This window comes from Hippoglossus stenolepis, chromosome 17, assembly GCF_022539355.2.
Source record: "Hippoglossus stenolepis isolate QCI-W04-F060 chromosome 17, HSTE1.2, whole genome shotgun sequence".
Lineage (NCBI taxonomy): Eukaryota > Metazoa > Chordata > Actinopteri > Pleuronectiformes > Pleuronectidae > Hippoglossus > Hippoglossus stenolepis.
This window is the reverse complement of record NC_061499.1, coordinates 283,852-310,681: the sequence shown is the minus strand read 5'-3', so window position 1 is coordinate 310,681 and position 26,830 is coordinate 283,852. Positions and strand designations below refer to the sequence as shown.

The window sequence follows — 26,830 nt, the reverse complement described above, 5'->3', positions numbered from 1 at the left end:
CACAGACACACACATTAATTCTTTCTGTTAAGGTACAAACATGGTGCGCGTAAAATCGATCCTTTCGGGCTTATGTCTAATTATATTATTAAAATCCTAACAAATCCTCTCTCCTTTCACAATTCATTTTATGGTGTGAACAACTTACTGGGGATCATCCACGATCTCCCAACCTCCATCTCATCCAATGCAAACCCTCATCATTTTCATCATCACCACTCAACAAAGGCGACTGATAGGCTGGGGATGGGGCATGTTTTCCCTTGGTCAGAGCCGTGTGAGGAGTCTGTTGAGCAAGGTCCTAAAGCAAGTGGATTCAGCAGCAGCCACAGGTGACTAGGATAGCTGCAAAGATAGCTAGGGAGAGGAGGCAGGATGCAATTAGCCCTTCCCATTTCCGTCAGGAATGCAGTGTCTAACGCCATTCAGGGGTTGTTAATGGGAGTTCATGCCAGTGTTCTGTGCCATGGTGCGTAAGGCTGGAGAGAGAGCCCTGGTCACCGAGCCATCAGGGGCTGTATTGCTGGGGATAAATGTACAACAAGAACTTCCTATCATAGTGCACACCACCCTTTTCTCTGCCAGTAGAGGTCTAGGGCTACTCCGGTTCTGTGTGACCATAAGGGACGGGAAGAAAGTGTCTGGATAGGCCTGTTAGTGGCGTCACGAGTAAGGTTGGTGAGGCGCTGGAAATTGAAATGGACGTAGTTAATGCTATCCACGTTTTTGTTGGGAGGACCCATATTCAGATAGACTCCAACCTACAGCAATTCTGATCCAAGCAATTTATATTGGTCTGGAACACTCCCCGAGGAATCCCTATGGCGTCTATGTATGTGGGTGAGTCCCTATTTAAGTCAAAATGCGTTTGTTCTTCAGCCGGCGGGTGCTTGTGGGTTGTCCCAAGCGGAGAGACGATAGTCAGGGGCATGGCTAATTGAACAAGTGTGCAGGAACCCTTCCAGTTTGAAGGAAGGCGGTTCCTCAAGCGCTTCTCTCCACAGTACCAGCAGAGGTACCATGACCCACTCCAGCTGTGTGGCGTTGTGCCAGTCGGGTAACATTGATTTTTCTAGAACACCAGGAGGACGGTATTGAACCCATCTCTGTGATGAGTTACCTTTTTAGTCAGACATGTAATTTCCCTTACTGGAGTAAATATAGGAGCAGCGTGTTGTTTGGCGCTGGGAAAGAGAGATGACTGAGAGTAGAACAGTTATGGGACTGGCCTATGTGTGTTTACATGCAATCAAACCGACGAGATCCAGTCTATCAGTAGGGGCTGGGCTGACTGTAGACTATACAATTAGTGAGGTTTTTGGGGAACGGGCGGCAGGGGACTCCATTTAGCCATATGTTTTCATCATTGTATCCAGTCTCTATTTCTACCACATCTTCAACGGTACTGGCGTCGTAATATTTGTTGGGCCATGGTTCTTTGTGAAACCACACTTCGGCCTACATGTGCCATCAAGGCCTGAAGCAGCATGTCCCTCCAGGACTCCGTCTCCCAGGGGCCATTAAAAACCAGAGCAAGGAACTCAATGTCCCAGAGGGCATCAACTTCACACAGAGGGGTGGAAACCCCCAGGGACAGGTTTCAACTCCCATTGGTCACTCCTGGGACCCCATGACCCGTGAGGTCACTGGCCAATATAAGCCAGGGTTCTCCAGCTTCTCTGTCTCTCTAAACTCCCCTCAACTGAGAGAAGGCTGCCTTGAGCCAGTTCCTGCCTCTCCTACAATCCTTCTACAGGAGGGAAGGCTGTGGAGCCTCTTCTCCAGCCTACATCTTCTCTCCCCATCCAACTCTTCGAGAGGAGCAAGGTTAAAGGTGCAGCTTCCAGCTCATCTCACCAAGTGAAACCTCTCGCCCCCCAAGCTCTACTAACGGCCCCAGCAGCGACTGATGTCCTGCTTGCAAAACTTCAGCAACTGAGCCACTCCAGCCCAACCGGAAACCAGCAAGACGACACAAAACTGCGAACTGCACAGCAACTTCCGTTTTCTCCTTTCCAATGGACTGCAACATCTGGGCTTAATAATTATACTAGGCTACAAGATCATTAGTCTTGTTCGTGAGGTTTATAAGTTTGATTTGTGTGTTGTGGATATTTTGGGTACAAGATGAGAAAGTAATGTTAGCCTGTTATGCTCTTCACAGTCTTTCGTTGCATCCAATCTAGTAAACTTCCTCTAATTTGGCACACACACAGACACACGCATAACTCTTCACCTCATTAGCTCTACAGGTCAAACATTCAACAGGTGGGGGGAAGGGTGTTATCTCTTTGGTCAGCCACCATCTTGAAGGCACGCTGACTCACACAGACACACACACATGTATACACACATACCTATCTTTGTTTAGCAATGAGACCGTGAGTAATTTGTGTTTTTATACTTTATTATATTCATAATAAATGTTTTTCTTTCACAAATGTTTTTTTCATTAATGTTGCATAAGTGAATTTTGCCAACCTCTACACTGTCAAGAACCCCATATCTTTCAACTTAGCTAACTATCTATATGGTAATTTTGGTTATAGTTATTAATTTAATTGTTAATCAGAGTTCCAAATTTGTAGTTGTGAACCTAATCAATGAGACTAAATCAATAAATTGGCTATCTTTTCCCTTCCTTTGAAGGGTGGTGCTCCAAGGTAACTTTAATCAATTAGTTACCTTGGACAAGTTATTATTTAATATTATTAATAAAATATTAATATTTAATATTTTTTATCTTGATAACCAAATTTATTGAATGCCGAAAGGCACACCATTTTATGGTATCACGTTTGATGCATTATGGCACAACATATTTGTTGTGCAATAGTAGGTAGACTAGATGTTGGCTAATTTTCAATAATCATAAAATATGATTATTAAAATAAATAAAAAATATTTAATTAAAATAATAAAATAATAAATTAAAAATGATAGTTATCAATTAAGAATAATGAAATAATTAATGAAAAACAATAAAATTATCAATTAAGAATAATAAAAGTTGTAATTATAATTTATCAAAGACGGGGCACCACCCTGGAATCAGGGACCAACAATCAGTCAATAAAGATCAGTCTCATAATCTGAAAAGTTCAATTAGAAATCTCAATATTTTCTATTAATGATTATGAGAATGAACAGTGAAGGTTTTAAGTTCGAGCACAGGCAGTCATAATCCAGCTGTATTCACACATATGCACAAAGAATCACAAAATAATGGGTACTTAATTATAAAAAGGGGATTTATTTAAGATAATGACATCAATGTAAATCAATGACTATTATCACAGCAAACCCACTATATCAGATAAACACCACAAGCATCTATTACAATCGTAACACATATGTAATACCTCCAATGTGTATACCCGGAGGCGGTATGTGTGTGTGTGTCTGTGTCTGTGTGTGTGTGGGTGGGTGTGTGTGTGTATATGTACGGGGAAGATGGAGACAAGATGGCGCTCTAAAGCCGTGGCACGTGGTGTCGGTTACTTAAATCAAAATGCGCATGTTACACGTGGTGTCTCCGGGTTAATAAATCCAAAATGGCGTACAAAGTGGTACATCGGTGTCGGGTTACAAAATGGCGGTGCACCATGTGGTTTGACCACAAGGAAATGGAGGACAAAGGTTACTTGATCTATCTCATGGTTCAAAGCGCCGAATGGCGTTTTAGATGCGATCGCACTATCTAGATTCTAGAATGTATATAAGACGTGAAGTGCGGGGATGCAGTTCGGACGTGCGTGCAGGCGTGGATTTAGGAGAGAAGAGAGAGAGGAAGGAAAAGATATACACCAATTTATCAGAGGAGATCTCAAACACCGCTGTGAGACATTATGGGACTTCTACCACTGCACCCAAGTCGACGAACTAAGATCCGCCCCGCTGTGTACCGATCTTTTAATGGGCTAGAATCTCTGCAAAATCGGTTCGATTTGCAACAAACACAACGCGTGACGTACCGAAATGCCGCCACGCCACGCACGCTGGCAATACCGTGGACAAAAGTGACACGGCGGTCTCACACAAATGTACGCCAAATAATAACACACTAATAATTATTAAACTAGTCTCGCCTTGTCGATAACTCCGCTGTTGGTTCACAGCTGAGCTGGGCGCTGCTCCGGGAAGACGAGTGGATTGAGTTCTTGGCCGTTGGAAACAGTGATCAGCTGCTTCGCGGTGATGGCAGCTGGACAGGAGCTGTAATGAAAGTGGAGAGAATCGGGTCTCTGCCTCTCCGTGGCGGTGTCCAATGCCTTGAAGTAATATAAATCTTGCTCTTTCTCTGCAGGGATGAATAGCGGCGGAGCAGCTATGATTTGTGGGAGCGGAGGAAAAAGTCTGGGGATAACTCGGCCGCTTGTGCATTCGACTTTTGCTGGCGGTCCTTTCAGAGTAAAGTTCAAGTAAAAATAAAAGAAGTTGGAATGAACTTAAAGTAGAAAAAAATATAAAACTACAAACGTTTGGTGGTTGTCTTTAAGTGTCTGATCATCTGGAGGGAACCTGGAGAGGTTCTGGTCCTATCTTCAGTGCACTGTAAAATGGAGCAATGATTTGGGGGAGCTCGGTATGGCTACTGAGGTGTCGTCCCTCCTGGGGAGGGCCGGGGTTTGTTGGCTCTCGGCCAATAGAAGGCCCAAGTTGGACTCGGGCAGCGGTCAAGATGAAGAAGAGGGTCAGCTCTGCTCGAAAACTCTGGGGGTTGTTCCCGAGAGCAAAACTTTAGGGACAGGCCCTGAAAAGACCATGCAGGCCTCGTTTACGATCCTTTGTCTAAGCTCGATCCCCAACATATTGTACCGCAGGGGAGCTGGGTGGGGATGGTAGTGGTGAGGTGGATTCAGGGGGAGAGTTCGTGGAGCTAGTAGTAGAGTTATCAGACGGGGAAGGGGGAAGGCTGAGTTCAGGGAGGAGGAACGGACGCTCACTCTACGATGCCCATGGGTCAGCTCCTGTCATGTCTACTCCTAAAACAAAAAATAATAAGGACTCTGCCAGTGCGGCTTTTTTAAGTCAATTTGTTATAGTGGAGATGTTTAAGAGAGTCATTAAGAGACTATTGTCGGGGAAGCAGATGATCCTCCGGGTGAGGGTGATGTTTCTTGGAGCTGTCCTAAGGGGGTTTGCATTGCATTCATGGGTGTAACTCTCTGGGGCCTGTGTTCCACAAAACGGTTATCAAAGGTTTATCATTTTGTATTCATCTCTAAACCATTGTTTTTATATGTGATATCAGGAACCATATGAACATGTGATGTACAATGCAGAAAGTACTTTCATTTCTAAGCATGTGATTACTTCTAATATCAATGTAGTGTGTGTCAGTGACATTTGGTGTGTCACTTTCATGTACTGTATGTGTGGTGTGGGTGCGATACTACGTATCTCAGGCATCGAATGAATCAGAGTTTCCACCGCTCTCTCCCTGGCCCTCCTCAAATCTGCTCTGAGCAGCTGCACCCTCGCTCCTCTGGACACTCCTCGCCTAACGTCCCTCTTTCCACACCTGTAGCAGGTGTCTGCTGTTCTGTTCGTGGAGGTGAACGGGTTGGGCTGAAGCCACTTCAGGTCTCTGAAGAGGGTACAGTCGAGATCGTGGTCCACTTCTGACACACTGAGGCACTGTAGGATACAAAGAAACTTTTTCTGTGCAGATTTATCTGTTCGTTCACATTCATTGGCCATTTTATCACATTCATTCCCTTTGGGTAGCACACTGCATTTGTAATGACAAAGCAACAGTTGCAGGCGTATGCTTTTTATGTAGATGCAGCCTGAAGAGATGTGTGTGTGTGAAGAGTTGAACTGTGTGAGTGTGTGTGTGTGTGGAACTATGTGTTGTGAGAACTACGTGTGGACTGGAGTGAATATTAAAACCCAGGAGATAAGACACAGACACATGCTGAAGGCCTCTTCGAGGGTCTTGTTGGGAGACGCAGCACAGTCTCAGATTTGTGGCTCTGATGTCATTTTGGTGAGTTATGACAAGTAGAAATAGTATGCATAAGCAGAGATAATATTTAGTGGTATAATGGTAAAAAATGTCATTACATTCCTCCCTTTTGATCATAAAGATCACAACATCAGATACAAAATTTACTTGCAAGATGTCAGCACATATTATATCTAAGGGTGAAATCTCAAGTAAAATTCTTAAGTAGTCTTTATCTTCCAATTCTAAAATTAAAGAAAAAAATTAAATAAATAAAGAATTCTGGTTTGGAAATTGCTTCTTCACTCCAAATTCGGACCCTATTCAGTTAAGTGATATATCATTTCACAGCACCAATTTGCTTGGATATGTGTAACAGTGCAAGGAACCCTCTAATTTTGTGCACTATAAAAAATATTATGGTTAAGGTCTCGATAGCAAATTTTGTTGGATTATATATTGTCATAACTCTAAAACCATTTTAGGAAAAATTATATTATAAACATAATCATGCAAGTTCACCTTTTCAAAGAGCAATGAACATTATTCAGTCTGACATTTCCAATTTAGAATTTTGAAATATTAAAATATCCTTGTTTGAATAAAACATAAACAAAAAACAAATAAAACAAACATCTAATAAAAACAATAAAAATAAAATAAAATAAAAATAAAAAAATAAAATAAACAACTCCAACTAAAAATACTAGATAAGATGGACTTCTAGTCCCATTCACGAAAATTGCTCTTGAATACATAAAACATTTGACACAGGATATATGTTACCAGCTCAGTAAACTGCTTCTCTAATTGAATTGTTAAAGTACAAAAACATTCATTGTACAATTACAAAATTATTGGGACAATTACTAACTGAACTTTTTTACCTTCGCAACCTTGGGATAAGAACAGTTTAATAATTCCGGACAAATAGGAGCACTCAAAATTGATTTAACAAAAGATGTGCTCAAACATAAAGTTAAACTGGGAATTCAATATTTGAATTAATTACAAAGACATATAGAATTCGGCTACAAAAAGCCAACAGTCCTGTAAATCATTTAGAATGTCTTAATTATCTATGGAGTTAAAGCAACGGAAACACATTTATTAGAATTATAGTAATTCACTGTCTGATTACTAGAAATCACACTTGTAATAGAAATCATGGAAAGCAGTAGGGATTTGTCTCCAGGTAGGAAAAACAAACATTGATGGCCCTACCTACAGGTGAAGTCCTGCTATCTCCATCGTCATTTACATTATCTGCGTGTTTCTCTCTGCTCATATGGAACTCAGAGGTGCGAGCTGAGTTTAGTAGAGACATGTTTATATTGAAATAATCAAGACAAGACATAGATAGACCCTCCTTTGTGGTCAACGTATTACTTTAAGATTTTGAGGAGGAGTCGGCCAATCAGTGGCTACTTCTCGTAAAGACCGAGAAGGTGGGTCATGGTACACAATGTGTGAGGTGGTGCCAAATTGCTCCTGTTTTTCCTTTACTGATCGCATGAGGTACACTCTGTTACCTCCCAAGGTCCTGTCCACCTAGGGTCAGCCACTTTCTTGTGAACTTTGGACCTTACCCAATCACCCGTCTTACTGGAACAGGAGTCTGGGGTCTCACAGAACATCCCAGCAGCCGCCTGACCTGTGCAGACAAAACTTGAAAGATTAGTTAAGGCTTTCTGCGTAGTCAGTCAATTTCTCCCCTGACGCACATCCAACCCGGGTCCATAACCAGGTCCCCGAGAGGCCCTGGCATGGGCCGTCCAGAGAGAAGCTCATGTGGGGATAGATGGGTGACACCATTGATGAACTTCTTATTGACATGAGCTCCAAGGGCAGTGTCAACCCACGACGAGTGAGGTGTTGTGACATGCTAGTGCTGTGACATGTTGCTGTAATGTGTGTATCTGTGTGGGTCAGGGTCGTGTTGGTATGTCAGGGGTGTGTATCTCTAACTGTAAAAAGTTCCTGGCTGTCATTTGTCTCTTAGTGGAAAAAAATTAAAAATTAAAACAAAAAACACAAGCCAATCCAATGATGTCAAACCAGTTGTAACCCGAGCTGTAATGTCCTTTGGTCTCCCCCAGGTGGCGTCCTTGTTTTATCCCTAGCTGTAATACCCTTTATCAGCCCCCAGATGGCAGGCGTACACCGCTTGTTGTACTTTCTGTGATGGAAATTCATCTTGAGATTTGAAATAATGAAATTCTCAGACTGGAGTTGCCTTTGAGTCTTTATAATAGTAAACTCTGCAGAGGTTACACAACAAGCACGGGAAGCCAAAATGAACTGGCTGCAAGTCTACAAAAGCCAGAACGTATACAAAGAGGCGTTTCATAAAACATAATATGAAAGACATGAGATCATCTGTGTCTGTCCGTCCACAGCAGTTGGAAGAAAAATATCACCAAATAAGGGCATGCACCCTGTTGATCAAGGTCATAGCAGTGAGACACCACCAAGTAAGGGTTCCATCCTGTCAGGTAGACAGTATCACAGCAGTGAGACACTGGTCAGGGGATTTCAATACCTAGACACTGGCCACAACTTTTCCACTACACTTCCCCCTTTGATCATCAATAAAAATATGATCACAAACAAAAAACAATCAAGAAACATCATAATCAACATCATAATCATAGAAGAATATCGACGAAGTCTTCAACCCCTGGCACTTTGCACATACAGGGTCACATCCACCATGGAGAGGTTCTAGAACATACGATGCATGGTGGGGAGGTAATAGGTAGTCATTGCTGTTTTTGTGGAAAGAAAAAAGTTCTTTTCCTGTGATTGAGCAAGCATTTGAAAATGAAAATGAAGGAAAATCAGTCAAACAAACACATCATCTCATTAACCATTATCAAAGTTAACATACTGTATTGATTGGCAAAAGTAACTCATATATTAAAATGTAATAAAACGTTGAAATGTCAACATACAGTATATATTTAAGCAGTTGAAAATATGCAGTAAAACTTTTTAATTCTTGCTAGAAGTACAAATTTATTATATGTACAAACTTCATAAAGTAACTCATCAACCTTAAAATCTACAGAGCTTCAAATTAAAGCATCATAAATATGAAGAGGATAATTGCAGTAGCTGTTTTTGTCTAGTGAAATCATTAAGAAACACATAAGCAAGCTGGGGGAGAAAATAACATAAAAAAAACTAAAATTGAGATATCACACTGTAGCATCTGTGCTGTCAGTGTCCAGGTAGGGGAGGGATGGGGAATAAGTTACGGATCAAGTGGGACCTGGAATCACTTCTCTTGTGTCTAGTCAAATTTGTATGTGCTGGATGGTTCTGAGGACACCAGAGGAAAGACAGTTCAGATCATCAGAGACTTTGGCAGTGAGGCATCTAGACAGAATAATGTGCAAAAATAATAATAGAGGAGATCATGAGTAACACGTATAGCTGACTTCAGGCCACACAACCTGATGTCGGGGAATGGGATGCCATGGCCTGTCCATGGTCTCAGTTGTCAGGCAGATTTCTTCTGTGTTGTGGCAGAACGCCGTGGTTAATCATACAACACTCGGTGCTTCAACCTGTGGAAGTATCAGTGTGTGCTTTGAGTTGTACAAGGCCAGCTGGTCAGATGGAGCTGGTACTCATTACCTATGGCTGGCGTGGATCCAGGTGGCTCCTTCAGCAACTTTCACTGCTGTGTGGGTTGTGAGCAGTACCTGGTAGGGCCCTTGCCACCTGTTTCCTGATGTCTGAAAGAGAAGAAGTTAGGTTAGCACAATAGGACAACATGTCATGATCACACAAGTCTGTGGGATGGGAAGCGGAGAAGACGGAGGACCATACTCAATGTGGGGTTCGCTTTCATCTCATGTACACCAGCACCAGAGGCAGACTTTGTCGATGCAAGACCTGTACCTTCACAGCACTTTGCAAGTTTAGTTTTGAGTGTGCTGCTTTCTGCCCACAGTTCCACCACTGGCTGATGATATGCACAGTGTGTTCGCACATCCATAGTTAGATGAGAACTGAAGTTGTTTGACAAGCTTGCTTACTTAAGTGTTCACGTTGTCACTGAAATTCTGCTAGGAATTCCCATCGTGGAATAATGTCTCTTAACAATGCAAAATGGCAGACAGAAGATCTTACAGATGAGACTGTGGTGTGCTATCTTTTTACCAGAAGATGAGGAAGTTTCTGTGTTACAAGGGCGCTAAAATCATGAGTTAATCAACGATATCTGGAGTCATGTGTAGACTGTGAGTGTTTTACCAGTAGCCAATTTGCATGCTTCCGTGAGTGCGATGAGCCTGCTGCCCGTGCTGAGAGAGGTGATGAGAAGAGAACTCGGGAGAGGAGAACTCTGCGTATCTGAACAAACAGAAAACCAACACAGTTAGCACAGAGACAGGGTCAATGCAGTGGCGGACCCATCGACATACAAGAACAAGTCAGAGTTAGAAAGGGGTTCACAGAGAGGTCAGGTCGGGGAACACTGGACTTGAAGTTCAGCCACACAGTTGTGTTCTTCCCCGCTATCCGGGAGCGAAGACGCGTGGCTGGGTTCAAAGTTGAACAGCGTCACTGTGATGTTAAGCATGTCACAAGAACAGTGTGATACCAACCAGCGAGCAGCAGAGAGATGTGGAGGTCTCTGTTCTGTAAGGAATGAGAGACACAGCATGAGGAACAAGGAGTGTCAAGTCAGAGTAACCTACTATGTCTCGTGGAGGCAAGGACAGCTTTTTCACAGGCGGCCACTGCACGCAAACAACGTGGAAGGCCAGCTGCCACCGTGGATCAAGTTTGGCGGAGAAATAGGCGACAGGGCGATATTTGTCACCATGAGACTGAAGGAGGACAGAAGTCATGCAGCGGTCTCTATCCACAGCCTGAACAAAAGGTTTGGTTGTGTTAGAGAGCAAGAGTGGGAGTTTGCTGCAGCGTTTTCTTCAGTGACAAATGCCTCGCCTGCCTCTGAGTCCAAACGACACGTCGTGAGGAGTGAGTGATTTGCCATGGTACAGAGCACCTAAGGGGCTTCAAGAAGAGCAAAAGTCAGGAATGAACGTTTCTACAGAAAGAACATGTGCTTGATGAATGACCATGAGTTGTTTCTTCGACAAGGGTTTAGGCATGCTAACAATAGCTTCTACTCTCTTATCAGACAGGGATTTGCCATCTTTGAGACGACATGACCCAGAGCTCTGACAGTTTGTTGCACAAACCAGTTTGCTGGGAGGCTGACTTTATGGCCCTCATGAACTGGGGATGTGTCAGCAAAGTGATCGTATCTGTTTCACATTGCTCCTGGTGTGGACTGGCAACTAGTAGATCATCAACATACTGCAAGAGAACTGAACCCGGAGGAGATGAGGGGTTCAAGACTGTTCCTGAGAGCCTGATTATATAATGATGGAGATTCACAGTAGCCTTGACATAGGCATGTGAATCCTGTAGGCCTTGTTGCAAATTAAAAGCTAACCAGTACTGGTCACCCTAGACAGGGAACACAAAAAAAAAGCATTGGATAAGCTCACAACCGAAAACCACACTGCATTAGGACGGAATTTGGGAAAGCAGCGTGCATGGGGCCAGGAACAATATGCTATCGAGCAATTACAGCATCATTCACAGCCTTCAGATCCTGCACAAAACCGCCACTCAGTAGGCTGACCTTTGTCTCTGATCTTCTTAACTGGGAACAGTGGAGGACTGAAGGAATCAGGTCAGGGACAATTACACCAGCCTGCAAAAAAGGATTCAAAAATGACGTATCCTCCACTGCATTCTGTCTGAGTGGATATTGTTACATATGGCCTATAATCAGATTTTGGAGTGATTTGACTGGATCACAGTTTCTGATGAGGCCCACATCCTATTTGTCCTTTGGGCCACAGTGTTTAAGGCAGATCTGAAAGTAAAGGAGAAACATCAGAGGGGCTGGACAACATTGCATAAGAATGAAGGTGATTTTCAGTCACAAATAAATGAGCGTGTGGCTGGAGAACAGAAGGTTGGGAGACATTTTTAGATCAAATGCACTCAGACTTGGTGAATATACTACGTCAGGCGCTGCCAGGTTGCCAATCAACGGCAGCCTGGCATGATCTGGACAAATGGGTCAAGTCTTGCCACTTGTCATCATGAGACTGAGAGCGAGATGAGGGCTGGAATTGAGACGCGAAACAGTGCCATCTGTTGGTCAGTGAGCGAGACGGAAGCTGCACTTCTGGAAACAGACCAAAGTATTGGACACTTTCAGAGAATCATCAGGAAAGGCAAAAACAGAGATTCATAAACGTGATCTGCTGTGTCTGTCACATGTGAAGTATGGTAATGGAATCAATGTGTATAAAATCTGAAAAAGGAGTGGTAGAGAGTGAGACGGTGGAGAGCAGATCAGTGGAGGCATTTATAGGAAGTTGCCACTGACATACAAACAGCTGCTCATGTGTGGTCTGTGACATTGTGAAGGGGGGCGAAGAAGAATGTTAATCAGTCACCCATCAGGGGAGGATACTAAATTGAGGCCTAACACAATCATCAAATCTCTTTCTAATAGATTAATTGGGCAACAGGGAGACAATGAGAAAATCATGTTCAAACCTTATGATGTTTGTCAAACTAAGCGCATTTTAGAGGTTTTGGCAAATTTTCTTTTACAGCACCGCTGGCACCTTGAGAGAATATAAAGCTACCACTCATTTCAGGAGATGTGGGCAAATCTGACATCCTAACCACAGAATAACCTGCACCAGAGCTCACCACAAATTGCTTGAATCGCTAACACACAGTTCAAGTTGAGGCATTTTCTTAAAGCATCACTATTGTACTTAACATAAGAACCACAAAGTTGTGTTTGTTTCTAGTGTGTGTTTGTGTGCGGTTAATAGTGTTTATTTTCATTGCTGAGCTTTTGTGTGTATGTGCGGTTAGAATTGCAAGTTTACTTTTCATTGCTTTGGTACATGTATCTGTGTTTCACTTCTTTCTGATCCTCGCGGTATATTGGTCGTCTTCCCCTCATCTGCCTCTCCTCACTTTCTGTAGTTCAGTCGGCAGTGAAAGTTCTTGTCTCCCGTCTCCGCCTGCTAGTGCTCCTTGCCCAGTGTCCTTTTGTCTGCAGATTAACACTCATTCCCAAGTGGGGGTCGCCGAAACCCTCCCACAGCCACGTCTCGCGACCGCGCCTCTCTTCTTGGTTCAGTGAAGTTGGCTCTGCTATCAGTTATCTTGTCTGTGTGGCCTTGACAGGGCAGACACAGCCTGCATCATGGTTAGCTGTGCTTTCTGGAGTTGTTGATTCTTTCTGCTGAGTTTTGTCTTTGGTTTCTTTGTGTTTGACGCTCAGCATGTTCAGAATGACATCTGACCTCTGTCAAGCGCAGCATCCTCAAGCCCGATGCAGGTGTGGCCTAATACTGTCTGTAGAGGTGGGGAGCAGACCATTCAGGAAGGCTTGTTTCAGATGTGTTTCATAAGCCCCTGGCCTGCTGCCAAGGTTGTCAGGTATGGGGATGCCTCTGTGTTGATTAAACAGGATACTGGGGACGGTGAGGAAATCTAATGTTCACTTGGCTGTTGCTTGCACCCCGTTATTTTGGACATGTCAATTTTATTGGGGAAGGCGGTCCTCAGGGCGTGAGGAGTGTGTTGAGAGCGTTGACGATGCTGCATTAACCGTGATCATCCCAGTCTGTGAAGCTGTGACGGAGGTCTCCCTACAGTGCGGACATATCTTGCAAAGTCAGTGGGGCCTAAAGATGAGGAAGAGGGTGGCGTCATCATTCAGTCCTCCCGCTGCCCCGTCTCCAGACTGGGAGAGTGGTGGGTGGAGTCTGAGATGGGCCTGATCGCTTGATTGGTGGAGTCTGGTCTCTGCAATATCATCATGGAGGAGGGTTTTGTCGTGAGGTGAGAGGAAGGCAGGCGCAGGAGAGGACTGCCACACCCTGTAATGGAGAATACCGAGATCTATATGATTTCTTTCAACTTTCTCAGTTTCTCTTATCAACTTTAGCCATCTGTTTAAATGTTTGTTTTCTCTGTCGCTACACTCTGCCTCTTTTTTTCCACATTTCAAGACACTTTCTTATTATATCTTCTGTCTCTTCCACATTGCGACCTTGATTTATTTATTTATTTATTTTTTCTTTTATTTTTTATTTTTTTGTTGTTTTTAATTCTTCCTCTTTCTCAGGAGTTTCTCTCTTAAAAGTTTAATTTTTTTCGACAATAAATGACCCGTTATGAGGAAAAGCAAAGTCTCGGACCATATTGAAGAAAAATGTCACACTTTCCTCCGTCCTCACTTGCAACCATAAAGCCCACCATTTGGACTTTCTGGGTTCTGAAGTCCCTGACTTCCCCTGTTACCTCCATCCTTATCACTCAAGGTATGAAATCGTGTACACTACAATTTCCTGAACACTAATTTAAGACTTGGCCCCACGAATCCTGTTTCTTTCTCCGCAAAACAGGAAAAAGCCTTCAACAAGGATGATTGCCACAAGGACGAGTCAGATTAACATCATTAATCCACAATAATCCAGAGAGAATGACTAATACACCCATTCCAAATAAAACCCTTTAAATGTATTATTTATGTTTGATTTTTGTATTTGAGAAATTATCTAAACAGTCATGAAAATCAGAATGTCAACATCTCACCAGATATAAGATGACCAAAGAGAGGCCTTGATCCCCTGTGAAGAAGGTCCGAACCCAAGTTATTTCCCCGCCCTCTTCTCTTAACTGTTGGAGGTAGAGGCAGAAGATTTTCTCTCCTGGGTGATCAGCCACCGAAGACTCTCGGTCCAGACGATCTTCAAGGGATCCTGTTCGTGACGCCAAGTTTGTGATGGAAATTCATCTTGAGATTTGAAATAATGAAATTCTCAGACTGGAGTTGCCTTGAGTCTTTATAATAGTAAACCTGCAGAGGTTACACAACAAGCACCGGTGCTCAAATGGAACTGGCCGCAAGTTCACAAAGCCAGAACTTATACAAAGAGGCGTCTATAAACATAATATGAAAGACATGAGATCATCTGTGTCTGTCCGTCCGCTGTAGCAGTTGGAAGAAAAACATCACCAAATAAGGGCATGCACCCTGTTGATCAAGGTCATAGCAGTGAGACACCACCAAGTAAGGGTTCCATCCTGTCAGGTAGACAGTATCACAGCAGTGAGACACCTGGTCAGGGGGATTTCCAATACCTTAGACACTGGTCAGTTGAATTTTCCACTACATTTCTTTTATCCACCACCAGATGGCGACCTCGCTCTATTTTTCTTATTTCCTTATTTATTCTGTCTCTGTCAGCCGGGTGACCTTCCTCTTGTTATCTCCTCCTAATTTGGTTCTCTCTCGTTTTCCACACACACACTTTCATTCACACTTGTATCAGACTTAGTGCTGTGTCACCAGTTCCTTTACATGAAGTTCATATTAGGACTACCTAGATCAGTTCCATTACCCACAAGTATTAGTTACCTTAAGTTCTTAATCAATCTCCAAAACACTATTGTTTAGTATTTAGTAAATACCCACACATTCAGAGCTCTTAAATCTTATATTTTATATTGTCAGTTTTTTTGTCTCACGTCTTTTTATTCTAGTCAGTCTTTTATCTGTCAGTCCTCAATACGTTATGGCCTCTAAGCGTCTTTTAATTTGTGCCCGATTCAAGCAACGGTGTCTGGCTAGTTAAGCTCCTCACTCGTCAGTGCCGGTAGCCCCTTCCTCCAGGAACACACCCTAATCCTAGATTAGGTTGCACGGATGCACCCATTGCATGAATCGCTTTTCTCCAATCTGAATTAGTTTTAAGGGTTCACAGCCACAGATTTTTAAGTGTGGCGCTGTCCCGCACAGGTCCTAGACCTCGCTTTTATCTTGTTTCTTCTGCTCCAAGACAGGGTCCCATAGACCCTCAAGGCTGCTGTCCCAGACCTTTCACAGGGTCCCAGACCTCTGTTTATTCTTACATAGCCTTTCATTAAGCCTCCCATAAAACACATAACTTCATTATTTTACCTCCTATATAACTAATGCAGAATTTGTTTTAACAGGTTTCGTTTACCTTTTAGTTTGGCTACCTTGTGAGTATGTGGAGAATCGATCGGAGCTGCCTCGACTTCTGGGTCTCCTGTCTTTCAGTCAAAAGTTCTCTACAGGATCACGTCGTCACCAAATCTTGTCGTACTTTTTATCCTTAGGTAGAGAGAAAGAGTCGGTCTTGGTTCAAAAGTATTTATTTAGAAGCAATGAAGCTACTACATAGCTAAGGGCACTCAACGCACAGCCCCAGGCCGCCTCCATCACCGCCTCGGGGAAGCCCAGAGTCGCCCGAACGGACGGCGGGCAATATTTATAATAGTAGGTAGAACTTCATTGGTCAATAACGAGGGGGAGTCACTGGCTAGTGCACAGGCTGGTCCCAGCCCTAGGCACTGGAATCACACATGATGAGGGAGCCGTCTCCCAGTTTCACCTCCTTAGATAGTAGCTGGGCAAATCTTCACATTCTGACAGTGTTTGGTTTGGTGTTTTGAAACAAGCTTTATCCGGCTGAAGCCTTGTATCTCAGTATGGCATGCGCATTTTCTAGACAAAACAACGCCTTTCCTATCTGTCCTTCAGACCCTAGTGGCAGCTGCTTGAATTCTTTCTAAGGGTATGTCACAGTTTATTAAGAAAACAGTGCATTCATGTATGTGGGAGGTTTGAATAAAGCTAATGGAGTTTGTGGGGCTGTAATATAGTAGGTTAGGTATGAGAACAAGTTAAAGTACAGTGTATTGTATGCCACAGATGTACAGTCTTCTCAAACAGGCATTATCAGACAGGTGCAGAACTGGAACTGCGATGTGACGACACACACACAACAACCAACTTCAAGATTAAAACCAGCCAGCAACGGCTACCAACAGTCACTATGTGAAGGCTGAAGCACATCTCTCCCCACATATTCAGCCCAAATTGCCCTGCCCCCACCCCCGTCTGACATACTGCATTTGTTTAGAGTTCAGTTTCACTGCCATCTTCACAGACACACACACATTAATTCTTCTGTTAAGGTACAAACATGGTGCACGTAAAATCTATCCTTTTCGGGGCTATAGTGTCTAAATTATGTTATTAAAATCCCAACATTCTCCATCATCTCCAGGGAATTCTCCACGTTATCTTTATGACGGTTTGTAGCGGAACTCCGTCTGTGTCAGATAACATGACAAAGCAAACATAAGAGGAGGTAATAAGATGTAATCTTCTTCGTCACTGTTGTATCTTCACAGTCGTGTTGGCACCTGGCGGAGCTTCAGTCGTGTGATATGGGCGGGAGTAGCGAGGGAAGTGGTCCGGTGTGGTTCAGGTTGGTTCTGGTGCAGCAGGTGAGCTGGGTGAAGGACAGCCATGTGCTGCTCCACCGTGGTGAAGCCAAAGTCCTCGAGGCAGAAGAAGAGCAGGGTGTTGAGGAGGACGATGGGGGTCAAACTATAAAATATATATCGTATACAAAATTATTGGTCAAAATTAAAAGTCTTGACATCAAAATATACTTCAAATACTAAAAGTGAAAGTACTAATCATGCACAAAGGGAACACTTCAGAGTAATGTATATAATTGTATTTAAAATTGTGGGAAATTTGTGACCACTGAATAAACAACTTCATCACTTCATCACCACAAACATCCGTTGAACAAAACTTGAGGAAGTGAAATATCCTAATGATGTGGTCTGGAGGAACTACACGTCTTCTTAGAGCCTTTCAGCACATTTGAGTCTGACAGGAAAGATTAGGAACAGTTTTCAGCCGGTCTGACAAAACTAAATTTATTTCAAATTTATACTCACTGATGGTCCCACAGCAGGAAAATGGCTGGAAACTGGAAGTTCTTCATAATATTAAGTTCACAAGAGCGAGAGGAAACACAGATGGTGAGTTTTAGCATAATACTGAATACTGAGTGTACACATTGTTCTTTATTATTACTATTATTATTATTATTACACTTGAGATGTTAAACAGAGTTGTTCATTTGGAAATTGTTCATTTCACTGCCTTGACTCGGTGGACTTGACTTCCCTGTTTTTCCATTTTGTAAAACTGAAACGCTCCAGAAGTCTCCAGGATTCGCCCTTGTGTTTTTCTGTTTGACAGAAACATGAACACTTTTACCAGCAGAACATAAATGTATATATATGTATATTTTTGTGTTGCAGGGCTACACCTCACGGATGAAACCACTTATTGCAACATCACTCACTCAAAACTCAGCGACCTGCGGTGATAAACCGCACGGAACTATCTTAACAATCGTGGTTACACGCTTTTCAAAGGAAAAGACCAAAAATATATAATCATTGCCGATTTTCATTTCTTCTGGTTTTTGATTGTTGATTCTGAAGACACAACCAATGACCTTAAGACGCTTCATTATTTCTGACTTTGTATTATACTAAAAGATAATCTGCAGGATCAAATGATAATGATGATTGGTTAGTTGCAGTTTACATATTGTTGTGTATAATAAAGTAAAAATAAACATTCCTGTCCTAAACCTTGAGTTCAATCACATAATAAATGTGTTTTCTGCCTTAAATGATTTTGACCCTCAAGGTGGCTAAACTGCACGAGTTTGAAGCCAATTTCCGTGAATAAATGCTCATCGTTATTTGAGTAAAAATGAAGTTCAATTCTATTTAAAAGATTAAGAAAGTGTAAAACTATCTGCGGTGTTTCCTGTAATAAAGCGTGAGAATAAGCTCACAAGGGTGTGAAAAAAAAAAAAGAGGAAGTGACCGTTATGAAAGGTCCGAGAAATATTTATAGTCAACTCCAAAGAAAACAGTCGAGCCTCTCTACTTCCTGTCGGCTACACTTCTTCTGGTTTTTACAAATTCATCTTTGGTTGTTAGAGTTGATTTCCTGCTGGTCGTTGGTCGACTGTAAAAACAAAAGACATGAAAGTGGGACTTCATCTTTAAAGACTATTATGAATATTAGACATTTATCTCCATCACCTTCTCTTCTGCTGTTGAACAGCTCCAAACAACCTGCAGCATCAAACAGGCGATCAGGGGTCACATCGGAGCGAGTGGCCCTGCTGGTCCTCAGTGTTCTCCCTGGCAGCTGCTGTCACAGCTCTTGGTGTAAACCCCGTGAGTTTGATTCTAAAAAGTTCATTTTTTGGCAGAACGAGTCATAAAATCTGTCCAAACACTTCTTGAAATTAAAACTTTTACTGAGATGTTTGTTTGTTAGAAGTAAATCAACAAATGGAATTCTAACAACATTTCTAGTTAATGATCCTCCTGCTCGCCATCACACTGACTATCAAACAGCTTTAACCTTTACTACGAGATTGTCTTTTCTAATCAGTTTATAAAAATACTCAAATCCATGAAGAGCTCCAAAAGCCTAAGATGAGGCAAAATCTCACAGGTAAACTTCTTCATTTTGTTTCTGAAGGTTTTAAGGTTTCATCCGCAGTAAGGTTACTTTTTCTTATGCTAGTTTCTTCACATTTGCTTCTTCTGTTCAGACATTCTGATGAATCCACTGATGAAAGTTACATTTTGTTTAAGAAATACTCAGTAAGACAGAACTGTCCAAAGTGGAGCAGACAAGTAAACCTCCTCCAGTAAGAAGTAAGTCACACATTAGCATCTCCTGATGATGATTAAAGAAACAGTGAAGGACTGACGGATACAGTCACTTCAGCTTGTCTCAGTTCAGCGGCTGCATCCTTCAGAGGATGCCTAATTCGACCCCACCAAGGAGGCGTCCTGGTGGGTCGTGAACAGAAAGGAGACGTTCTCGCCTACAAAGGATTTCCATGCTCGTGTCTGCCCTTACTGCTGTTACCTAGCAACAGAACTGAACTTAGACAAGATGAGAAAGTGTTTATGCCCCTTGGTTGTTTTTAACATTCGTTCCATTAGATGTTCAGTTAAATTAAAGTGTGATAACGAGAAGCATCGGACGTCTCAACGCCTGCCGGCACCATCAACCTTTTGAAAAAGGGTTTGTCACCTAAGTGCAATGAATTCTGGGATAGGTTGGGACAGGAAGGATCCACCCGTTAGAGCCTTTGTTTCTCTGGGTTAGACGGATGCATTTGTCGGCCCCATTTGAAGGAGCCTCTGATATGGGACAGCGTAGTCACTGCCCCTGAATTAAGACACAGCTATTGACTGTAACTGCAGTTGCAGAATCGCTGCCTTGCTCAAGGGCAGTGTATCACCACCCTCTCAAAGTCAGATTTTCATCAGTCTTTCAAAAACTCTTCACATTCAAAGTCACTGCAGCTTCCAGATATAAAGTAACCAGTGATTTCCTTTGCTGTTATCTCTCCAAAGATGAAGCATGTCCGAGGTGCGAGGACGGCTGGGAGCCACATGGAGGAAAGTGCTACTTGTTCTCCTTGGTTACTTCATCCTGGGATCAGGGTAGAACACAATGCACATCAATGAGAGGAGACCTGGTTGTGATAAACAACAGAGAGGAGCAGGTATAAAACACTGCTGCAGGTCGATGTTCTCATATTTTATCACATCGTCACAGATAAATCACCTTCTGCTCTTCAGAGATTCCTGGTGTCTAGACTGAGTGAAAAAATGGACAATCCTGAGGACAGGTTCTGGATCGGACTGACAGACTCAAAGAACGAGGGTGAATGGCTTTGGGTGGACAACACACAACTGGATCCAAGGTTTGTTATTGAGAAAACACTTTTTGTCATCGACGTCAGTATGAAGGTTTTCATGGATCCGGTTCTGTGTTTCCCAGTTTGACGTTTTGGCGTGACGGTTTCAAATGAACGCGACTCACCCGCTGTGTGCCGTCAACGTAAACAAAGATCGCCTAACGCCGCTACTGAGACTCCCATCCCGCGCTACCTGTAGCAAAGGGAATTCAAACTGCTTCGCACTCACCCGCCGCCGAGGGCTGTTAAAACGGGATTAATGCAGTCTTCTTACCGGATTCGTCTGTATGATCGGGAATCGCCGTACAGCTGCTGTCCTACCACTTCCGCTGCTACCATCATCAAGACGCCGATGCACAGCAGGTGTTTTATCAGGCTCGGACAGGAAGTCTCTAATTATCCAGGAGCGAGGATTTTGTGTGTTATAATATCGGTCCGCTCCGTGAAAGCTACAGGCATTTACGAGAGGTGAGTCGCTACATTAAAAGGACAACAAATTACTAATTTAAATAACAAGATACATACTTGAACATAAATAACAAGATAAACCCAACACAAATAATAAATCAAACAATCTGCGTAACCTACCAAGTTAGCAGTCAGTTACACTCCCACCAAATCCTGCTATAAACAATTCAACCAAATGTACTATACAGGATTTCTAGACCATATCTAATTGCCCTTTAAATTAAAATATCTAGGGGTGTAATGCTTGTGATGTTATCTATGTGCAACATGTTTATACTATTTACTCTCGAGGAGGAGCACCAGTTTCTGGACGGGTCTCTCGACGAATGAGGGTTTGGATGAAAGACCTTGCCTTTTCGTTGCTTTCCGCTCTCCTGTTTGAAACTTGACCCGATGAACGGGACCGCCGCTGTCTGGAATTGGTCGACCACTGTGCTAGTAGCCACTGATTCCTTGGGAGGTTGCCACTACAGCCGCTGAGATCTCCAGCCTCGGGATGCTTGTCACCTTTTTTGATGCGACTCTTGCCTTGGCCATTGCGAGGCTACAATGCACTCTACCTTGGTCATCCTTGTACCTGAGGTATGAGCAGGCCCCGTATACCTTGCTGCTGGCATCAGAGAAGTGATGAAACTCTGTTCTGATTAGGTTGCCAAAGTCTAGTGGGTGGTAACATCTTGAAATGGCAACATCCTTTAGCTTGAGATGGCCGACCTTCCACTCCTCCCACCGTGATCTCAAGTCTTCAGGCAAGGGTCATCTCATCCAAAGCCTCTGCGACATAAGTCTTGCCGTATACACTCGCAGCTACAACTGATAATATGAATACCAAGTGCATGCTCCGTCGGAATAATGCCCATCTACAACTCAAAAGGTTCAATGGGTGGTGCTCTTTCTGAGGGCTCACACAGTCCAGGACCTCATTTCGATTTGAGTTGAACTTGTGAAGGCGTAGTCCTCAGTTACTTAGCTTCCTGGACTGATGCAACACTGGCTAGCCCATCGTCGACGTAAAAGTTTTTCTCTTTTATTTTATTAGCCTTTAACCTTTTCTTCAAACACTGAAGGCGAACAGTGGCTAGTTTCTTGTTTGGTAGCAAAGGTTGACTGATACTCTTGAAGGGGGCATTTCAAAGTGTCTGTCCTCCTTCTGCTTGATGTGTTTGCTGAGGAACTGTATGCACTGAACATCCTCCTGAGATACATACTTGTCCTCATAGACCCTTTCATTGAAGTCTAACTCCGGGGCTTTCAAAATATCATTGACTGATGGGGCAGGAATTTCTTTTACAGCAACTCTGTGAACGAAGCCTGACTTCGTTGCCTGTCCAGATGAGGATTAGATGAACCTATAATGCTGCAGCCGAGCTCAGTTCTCTGTGCAAAGGGTTCATTGTCTTTGCCTATGACGGCTTCAAGTGGGGCTGGTGCTGATGGAGAATCATACCCAATTAGCAGTCCTACTTCGCAATCTTGAAGTGGTGGCAACATGTCTGCTAGATGTCTGAGGTGAGGGCACGTTTGTGCCGTTTCTCTTGTTGGGATATAAGACTTATTCACCGGAATAAAGCTACGGGTGTAGGCTTGCTTTATATGGATGTGCTTATCAAAATTAAGACCTCGAATTCGTAGACCGCAGATACTCTTACTTGCCAAGATGGTGTCGACAGCTGTCATTGTGCTGAGTTTTAGCTTCACTGGTTGAGAGTCCACATCCAGGTCCTGAAGCAAGTCTTCTAGAATGAATGTTGAATCACTCTGTGTGTCAAGTAATGCATAAGTGAGAACTTCTCTTTGCGGCTCTTGTACTGACGACACCAGGACTGGGACTATGCTTGAGGTAGCGAGGACACATTGGGTTGATGCATAGGACGTGACCTTGAGAACCTCTTCACTCGAGCCATTATCTGCTAGGGCAGAGCCATTTTTCGTCACTTCTCCTGGCCCTTTCATCCACTCCTCATGCAAGCAAGTGGGCTGCCTACGACCACAGGTACTACAAGTATGTCGCCTTTACAGTCTTTGTTGATGTGTCTCTTCCTTAAGCAACCAAAGCAGAGGCGGTTTTCATAGATGAATGTCTTTTTGTCTTCCATGGGTTTTGCAGCAAAGAGGGGCACCTGGCAATGCCATGCATTTCATCCTTGCAGACCAAACATGGGGACTTCCCCTACAATTGGACATTTCAAGTTCATCTCGGCTGGCATTCTTTAATTGGGCAGTTGTATTAAGAGATCTGTCTGTGGGTTTAAAGTTCCTCCAATGTGGGGAGGTGATAGGGTTACAAAATATCCGGGCCTCTTTGTTCAAGAACGTTGTGAAACTTTTAAAATCGGGTAATCCCCAGACTTATACAGGTTATCGTCGACAATCGGCCCCACCTTCGTACAATCCATTCGGGTAATTTTTAAGTGACTTGTGGTTTTCTTCACAATCATTCAAGATGGTCAGCCCTTTAACATGTGGGATTGCCTCTGCGCAACCTTGGAGAAAGTCTGTAAATTCTCTAAGTGCTAAAGGATCAGTCGCACTGATTTTAGGCCATCTGGCGAGCTTGTCTCGAAAGGCCTTTTGAACAAGGAATGGGTTCCCATATCTCTCATGTAGGACTTTCAAGGCGCCTGAATATGCGTCCTCCGAGTTCCTATAGAAGAACCCTTCCACCGCTTTGCGAGCTTCTCCGACGAGGTAAGTTTTCAGGTAAAACATCTTCTCGCTTGGTGAGAGAGGTTTCTGATATATAAGGGTTGTGAAAGACATCTTCCAATCAAGGAATTTCATGGGATCTCCATTAAACATTGCTGGCTCAGGTACGGGCAAGCGATTTATGCTGAGTGCGCTTGCTATTGCTTGGGCCGGAGAGACGGTATCTTCAGATGTAGTTGCTCTCAGAGGTGCTAGTTGAGGTTGAAATGATGACGCATTTGAATTTAGCCGAGCTTCGTATTCGGTCTCCTGGTGAGCAGCATCTGATTCATGGTTCATCCCATTTTGGCGGTCATCTTCAAAACTGTTATATGCTCTTACTCTAGCAGCTGCTACCTGACTTCCTTCTCTGCCTTTAGCTGCTGCAGGTTCGTTCTTTCCTCTTCTAGCTTTGATTGTCTCTCTGTCCTTTTACGCTCCACTTCAGTCAACATGGCCGCCTCTTCAAGTTTCCATTCACTTTCCAGTATTCTGAGCTTGGATTGCTGACTTAGAATGTCTTTTGTCGCTTTACCTCCTCTTGCTTGGCTGCGAGTTCTGCTTCTCCATCTTGTTGTTTACTAGAGCTAGTGGAAGTTGCAATTGATTGATCTGAGTTCCGTGATGCTTCTGAAAGTGCGGTTTCAGTTTTTGTAAGTCCAAAGATGGAGCCATGCTCTTCCTTACTCAGCACTATTCTCACTCTCTCCTTCTCGACTCATTCATTATAGTTCCCATCGACGATGTCTCTACGATTACTCACAAGAGCAAGGATCTCTTCAGTCAGAGTGGAGCAGGTGTCCATTTTACCAACAATATCTGGAGTGGAGGTTTGGTTGCGTACAAGTGGCTCATAATGATGGTGCACCGCATCATGGTTTGTGATCATTTTTGTTGGATTTTATCAAGGTCATCTGAGAGCAGAAGTTTTTCAATTCAGTCCGAACTTCTCTCGCTGACAATTTCCAGGACTCATAGGCCTTATAAAAGTATTTTTGTGCAGCTCTTGGACCTTCTCTGGTATTATTCTTTGCCGCGAGGTTGGACTGTCTTGATGTGTGGGAACTGATTTACTTGTTGCTGCTGCATCGAGTGACATTTTGTTTTACTTGCGTTGCTGATTTGACTATCGAACTTTAATCTTTGAGTGTAATATGCAGTATGCCTGAATAGAACCTCTGCAAGTAGTCGCTCTAATTTGGTAACTGCTATTTCTCTTGCCAGATCAAAGAGTTTTAGCACAAAAACAGATGCAACATAAATATCATAAGTAGAAAGAAAAAGGCTCAACTGGCAAAATCGAAAGAGAATGCGCTATAAGTGTGCTTAGCAAACTATAGGCAGTAAAACAGTCTAACTGTCACTGTTTAGACTCCTCAAAGACACGACAATAATAATGTTAGTTGCAACATGACACATAATATTTACCATTGGTCATTATAATCATCAATCATCTTCTCCAAAGATTCCCATTTTGTGATCAGTTTGACTTTAGGACGGCAGGAAAGTCCCCAGCATTTTTGTATTTACATGTGAAAACACTTTGCATATTCATAGTACAGTCTATTTACTGTCTTTTATTCATGTCTCTCAGTGCATCTATCGTGGCGTGCACCTTTGATGTGTTATCCAGTCTTGACTGACGGTCGATTGTAGGTTGTTTCTTCGTAAGGATGACGACGCGAGTCAGGAAGACGTTTCAAATGTAGCGTTGAGTTTTACTGTAACAGCCCCTGGCTGGCAAACAAGAGCAGAGAGTTCCAAACTGATGCTTCACGGCTCTTTATTCACACATTTCACCATGGAAACGTAGAAACACCGTAAAACTAGGAAGATAACACAAGTACAACATAATCATTTAATAAAAGACAAATACAACCGTTAAAATATCTAAACATCAGTTAAACAAAGAAATGACCATCTGAGAGAAGTTTGACGGGTTAATATGAAGTAACGCTGAAACGCATTCAAATGAACGCGACTCACCCGCTGTGTGCCGTCAACGTAAACAAAGATCGGCTAACGCTACATTGCGACTCCCATCCCGCGCTACCTGTAGCAAAGGGAATTAAAACTGCTTCATACCCACTCCGCTCCCGAGGGCTGTTAAAACGGGATTAATGCAGTCTTCTTACCGGATTCGTCTGTATGATCGGGAATCGCCGTACAGCTGCTGTCCTACCACTTCCGCTGCTACCATCATCAAGACGCCGATGCACAGCAGGTGTTTTATCAGGCTCAGACAGGAAGTCTCTAATTATCCAGGAGCGAGGGATTTTGTGTGTTATAATATCGGTCCGCTCCGTGAAAGCTACAGGCATTTACGAGAGGTGAGTCGCTACATTAAAAGGACAACAAATTACTAATTTAAATAACAAGATACATCCTTGAACATAAATAACAAGATAAACCCAACACAAATAATAAATCAAACAATCTGCGTAACCTACCAAGTTAGCAGTCAGTTACAATCTGAATGTACAGAATGTGCGTCAGAACCGGAAGTCTTGATGAAGATGTCTCTTCTTTACAGTTTCCATCAGAAAGAATGTCTTCAACAACTATAACAAAAACATGTGAACGTGGTGTCGTCTGTTGTCCGTTGGGCCGAATTCCTGCGACCTTCTGTCCTGCAGCTCTCGGACTGTGAGGGTTCGAGCGAGCATGGCCGGTTAAACCCTCCCCCTCATGGACGATGCGGCGTCTGATTGGCTGTCGCGATGTTCTGTCAACTGAGGCGCGTGTTGATTGGACGAAACTCACTGGACGCTGCCTTTGTGCAACATCCGAACAAGGAGTCATTCCGGAAAGTTAAATACGAAATAAAGTTTATTAGTTTTCTACTTAAGCAAACTTAATTCTGAAATTGTTTATTTTACAAGAATAATTTTTGTTTTTATTAATAATAAATGAAAAGATAACTTCCTTTCTTATTTGAGGGTAAAAAGCTGAAAAATAATGACATGAAATCTGAAAATAATCCCGTGAATTAAGAAAAACAGTAGAATTATTTATG

At 43.0% G+C, this 26,830-nt stretch overlaps 2 protein-coding genes across 9 annotated transcripts in view; both read left to right on the top strand.

The window, feature by feature from the left end:
- LOC118103841 (hepatic lectin) overlaps window positions 1–26,830 on the top strand; it is a 228,139-nt gene that overhangs the window by 16,214 nt on the left and 185,095 nt on the right.
- Window positions 17,804–26,830, top strand: part of LOC118103892 (hepatic lectin-like) — a 207,725-nt gene continuing 198,698 nt past the window's right edge. For all 8 annotated transcript variants that reach the window (XM_047344107.1, XM_047344111.1, XM_047344103.1 and 5 more), the window contains exon 1: window positions 17,804–17,890. In XM_047344107.1, coding sequence (XP_047200063.1) covers window positions 17,809–17,890 — 82 coding nt within the window. In that variant the 5' untranslated portion in view covers window positions 17,804–17,808. The remainder of the gene's footprint in view (window positions 17,891–26,830) is intronic.